General features: G+C 39.5%; 1 protein-coding gene across 2 annotated transcripts; it reads right to left on the bottom strand.

Annotated features, from left to right (window-relative positions):
* Positions 1-942: 942 nt before the first annotated feature.
* ckmb (creatine kinase, muscle b) lies at positions 943-3834 on the bottom strand. Of its 2 annotated transcripts, none has more exons than XM_065281159.1 (6): positions 3680-3834; positions 2544-2753; positions 2150-2437; positions 1765-2060; positions 1488-1677; positions 943-1399 (listed from the first exon to the last, which is right to left on the bottom strand). In XM_065281159.1, exons 2-6 carry the CDS (start codon positions 2731-2733, stop codon positions 1221-1223), a joined length of 1143 nt encoding a protein of 380 aa, XP_065137231.1. In that variant the 5' UTR covers positions 2734-2753; positions 3680-3834; the 3' UTR covers positions 943-1220. The 2 variants fall into 2 exon arrangements, with proteins under 2 accessions (XP_065137231.1, XP_065137233.1); XM_065281161.2 differs by having other exon boundaries at positions 2544-2745; positions 3680-3827.
* Between the last annotated feature and the right edge of the window lie 1464 nt (positions 3835-5298).

Raw genomic sequence — 5298 nt, 5'->3', positions numbered from 1 at the left:
TGGGTGCCTGATGTTAACATACCAGTAGATGCGACTATTACGTTACTAGCATTATAATTATAAAATTATAATTCATACATGTATCACAGTAACACTGCAAAAATAAAGACAGAAAAACAGATACAACTAAAATCAAGTCTTATTTATGTACAAACATTAAAGAACGCTTCAATAATTAAGGTTGTTGCAGTAGCAGATCAGCTCACCAATCGGTCTTTCTGCCCCTTGGTTGCGCGCGCACCCTGCAATGTTTGTAAACTTGCAACCCCTCTATACGTCCAATAATTAGTTTTAAATGTTTACAGAATGTTATTTGGTCAATAAAGCAAGCAATTTATGCAATCTTGTGCATGACTTTTTTCTTATTCAACCCTCTCTGAATAAGTAATATGTAATGTTTCTTAATGGCTTATCATTATTAATAATAATTTAATAGATCTGTGCCTTAATACCAATAGGGTTAATGTTATTCATTTTTTTATAAGTAATTAGTTATGAAAAAAATAGGTAGACCTTACCTAATTTTTTTTACTTTATCATAGTAATTAAATTTAGGTACTTTTTAATCAAATATATAGGATATAATTTACTCAAACAAAGTGAGTGCAAATTGTTACAACAATTTTTTTGAGTAAATTCTATAGGTTGTTTTTTACAGTGCAGGTTCATCTACACATCCATACACACGTTGGCGAAGGGCAATTTGACATTTCCAATTCACTTAACCTGTATGTTTTTGACTGTGGAAGGAAACACAGAAAGACCGACCGACCCAGCCAGGGGACCTTTTTACAAGCAAACACCCCAAAACACAAGAATGTTCTCAACTATATGTTTTGTTAATAACATTTATGAACGAATTCCCGACAATAGTTAGGTTCATGTGTCTGGAGCATAGACTGTGTGGTCTGGAGATGAATTAATTAAACAACAAACACTCTGTGATTGTTACATGGGGCCGTTTATTAACTTTGTACAACCAAAAATATTAAGGTGAATACAACATAGCCAGGCTTTGCTAGCTATGTGGATATTTGATCCCAGGATGTTACAGAAGGAACAGAAAGATAACAGGAAGTATAGAAAGAAAAAAAGAAGACGACAGGAAAGAAAGGAAGTAGGAAAACGGGAGGAAGGTGTAGTGTCTCTTGGAAAATCAAGCAATTGTGCTTGGCAGATGGCGTAAAAGAATAAGTAAAAAAACAACCATGTTTCCCATTTTACTTCTGGGCAGGGATCATGCCGTCGATGGACTCTCCCTTCTCCAGTTTCTTTTCCATTTCAACCATGAGCTTCACACCATCAACCACCAACTGCACCTGCTGAACCTCAGAGGAGCCCAGACGATCAGCGTTGGAGATGTCGAACACGCCTCCGACGGAAGCGGTGTCCACACCACCTGGATAAGACGTGCATGAAAAGATGATTACCGTGCACTGATAACTACGAGTGCAATATCAGACTTTTTCAAGCGAACTCATGGTTACCTGTGCCACGCTTCTGTAGACGCAGTCTGGTCAGAATCTCGTCGAATTTGGCATGTACGCTGAGTTTGGGCAGCTTGACGTGCACGCCACCGCGCAGGCCGGTACCCAAGTTAGAGGGGCAGGTGAGGATGAAACCAAGATGCTCGTTCCACATGAAACCGTGGTTGTGCTTCTTGAAGACCTCCTCAATCTGTAATACACCACAATAAAGGCCTTATCGCATGAGATTCACAAGTGTTGCCTATGCAGTAAATGTTTGAGAAATTATGGGATGTACCTTCTGCAGACCAACACAGAACCTCTTGAAGACCTCCTTCATGTTGCCGCCCTGCTGCATGGAAATGACACGCAAGTGATCCTCCTCATTCACCCACACGAGGAAGGTCTTGTTGTCGTTGTGCCAGATGCCTCTTGCGTCAGGCCAGTCACGGGCCATGCCGGCAGCCAGCAGCAGTGGGGATACGGGCTTGTCAAAGAGGAAGTGGTCAGCGATAAGCTGCTCCTGTTCCTTATCAGTCATGTCCTTCAGAGGGTAGTACTTGCCCTTGAACTCACCATCCAGGCTGTTCAAAGCTTTGTGAAGAACATTGGAAATGTTATTATTTGTAGCGTGAATCTTCTGTCACAAGATGTTTTACAGACCTCAAAGGTCCGATACTTACCCTCAATGGAGAGTTTCTCAACAGCTCTGCGCTCACCACGGCTGTTGTGTGGTGGCAGTGTGATTCCCTTGATGCTACGGCCAGTACGCACACGGCTGCTCAGAACGTAGTTGGGGTCAAGGTCATCACCACCCTTCAGGTTCTCCCAGTTCAGATCGGTATGGTGCTTGTCAGTGGGCTTGTAGCCACCGTGACGGTCGGAAATGATGGGGTCGAACAGCTCCTTGAAGTACTCGTAGGACTCCTCATCGCCAGCCACACAGCCGACAGTCATGATGAAGGGGTGGCCTTAGAGTTAAAACCAAACAGTTGTGTTACAAATGTATCTTCATGGTGCTATCTACAATGACTTGCCACCAAGATTGGTGTTTCGTATGTGTACACTTGTACTTACCGGGGTTGTCCACACCGGTCTGAATGCAGTCATCCAAGGTGAATCCACTGGGAGTTGACTTGCTCCTGAGTTTGTTGTAGATGTCCTTAGTCAGCACCTTTGCCATGTGGTTGTTGTGCTGAGAAAGGTCAGGGAACTCCTCCTCCAAGGAGAACTTCATCTTGTAATCGTTGTTGCAGTTCTTAGTCATGGTTGCACTTTTCTTTTGATCTGTGCAAAAAGAGAGGTTAAAACAACTTGACAAACTAGAAACTATATGTCTGCCAATACGGAATTCTAGCTGGCATTGCTTGATCTGAGCTATTCGCACTATCATTATAGATTAAGAAGTGATAGATGAATCAAAATTCCAGATTAAGGTGGCAACAGTTGCAGACAAGGGTTATGCATATCATGTTTTGTGTCCCAGCTAACCTCGCTGTCTTTAGTTACAAAATATGTGCCTGGGTTTAACCCATGCATCAAATTTCCACACGGAGTGGTGGTTGCATGGCTTGCATGCTTGTATCATCTGCAGTCTGATGCATATTTTTAGCATGGCTGCCAAACACACCCCCTTCGCTCACAGCAGATAACACATGCACCTCTCTAATTTCTGCTTGGGGAGGAGCTTAACACCCTCGCCCCATAATTGGTATTAAGTCCATGCCCATAGACATTTGCTGAGTTTTGTGAAAAATTGGTTAGCAGAAATGTTTACTGAAACAATGTACATTTATATGTTTAGCTGAATATTTAAAAACTTGTAAGACAGTTAAAAACTAGACTGCAGTTAAATTCTCCAGATGTCATGACCTTGTGCCAACGTCACAGAAAACTCACAACAGGTGTCTATATGAAGGACAAGCTTTCTAGAGACCTACCAGCCTTGGCTTAAAAAATATAAAGCTGAGCATTTTGCATTCCGATTTCCCGAAATACAAATAGAATGAAAATTCAAAAAGATAATAGGAAAAATCCAGATATCGTGCATAAGGTCTTTAATCATTAAGATCAAATCAGATCTGAATAATTTATACTGGAACAAACTTTGTATCACTGCACTAAAAGCCGCCTATGATTTTTGGTGAAGATTTTGTCACATACGCCTCATGCCCCATTCCCTTTTCAAAATGTTAAACCATTGTTCAATTTACCTGCACAGGAGAAAAGGTAACAGTCCTTGGGATCAGATCCTGTTCACCAAAGCCAATGTAGGGGTTGCCCAGCTTTGCAAAATGTCAGACCTTGGTTTATATACTTCAATGAATGCTGCCCATTGGTCGCTCGGTTCACGCATGCTTGAAGCGCATTGGGCAGCTGCACTCCTTGATAGGTTCTAAAAGGAAAGAACCTACATCACAACACCCGAGATGGGGAGACAGCTGTCTCCACCCCTTCACTGTTGCCTGTCTCCCCATGTTCAGATGGAAAGAGGGCTGTGACATAAACTCCTCAAAAGCCTTGCTGAAAAACACAGAAGCAAATTTACACATTTCAAAAGTTTTTGTTTAGGTTTAGACTTGTTGATTAAATGATTAATAATAGTTACTTTGTACACTCAAAAGATCAGAAAGATCTAAATAGCTTTTTTTCATTTTTTATGCTTAAACATCTGCACAACGTAAATGTGTTATTCATCTAGATGTCTACGTAATTGACTAATAATAAATATGTTGTACTTTTTGGGGGGAAATCAAATCAGGCCAAGGGAAATTAACCCTCTGGGGTCTGACCCATATGGGACACTGGCCGGGGTTTTGACAAGCTCTTACATTTGGTCTTTTTTCAGTTGCTTAAAACATATTAATTGCTATTATCACACAACAAACTGTGCTACAATAATATGTGAGTAACATGTATTTACATGTTTTTATTTTCAAAGAAATTGTGCTTATGCATGATTTAGTTAGTAAACAAATATTGGTCATGGTTTACTGATTAAATGGTGTGAATTAAAAGATTGCAATGGATGTTTTGCAATTGACTTTGCATGAGAGAAGCTGCCAGGCTGTTCATGTTCTCTCAGTTAAACACTAGTGGCAAACACAGATGCATGCACAATGTAAATAATTATATTTTTAAGAGTATAATTTTACTTATGTGCATGAAAATATGTGAATGTTTGACTCTTTTATTTGGTAATTACATGTCTCTCTTTTCATATGTTGGCTTGCAGGATTCCTGTTGCATAATAGAGAATGATCTGAAATAGCTGCAGTATATCTAGTAACCCATGGAAATCAGAAAATAATCTGCTTTTACTATTGCTGCTATTACTATAACAATCAACATCAACAATTTAATCATGCAATTACAAACGTAAAGTCAAATGAAGAGCTAAGAAAGAACAAATGGTTAGATTGAAAGTTTAAAGAGGAAGTGACGAATGACATGTGCTTAATAAAAAAAAGTGTACTGTATACATACTGTAATAATTTGAATTATAACAGGATTAGCATTTTTGCTAAATTGTTTCTTTAACATATTTATATATCTTATTTTAGCAATGTCACCTGGTGTGTTGTAGAAATGTTGAAACTGAGTTGAAACATTTAAGTAGTTTTTTACAAACCTTACAAAAAACAATACGGGTGTGCATCTTGAGACAAAACAATGACACTGATACAGTATATGTTAATATATGTCAGTGCAAGATGTTTTTAAATGAAGGCAGCTCAAACATGCATTTTAGTCTGGGGCTAGGATAAGCCCTGTCCGGTGGACTTTTTAAGAAGTATGCCTGACCAACTTATTTCATTCAACACTTTCCAGT

Source organism: Paramisgurnus dabryanus, chromosome 8 (genome assembly GCF_030506205.2).
Source record: "Paramisgurnus dabryanus chromosome 8, PD_genome_1.1, whole genome shotgun sequence".
NCBI lineage: Eukaryota > Metazoa > Chordata > Actinopteri > Cypriniformes > Cobitidae > Paramisgurnus > Paramisgurnus dabryanus.
Note: the sequence above shows the minus strand (reverse complement) of the source record. Positions and strands in the feature narration are given on the sequence as shown.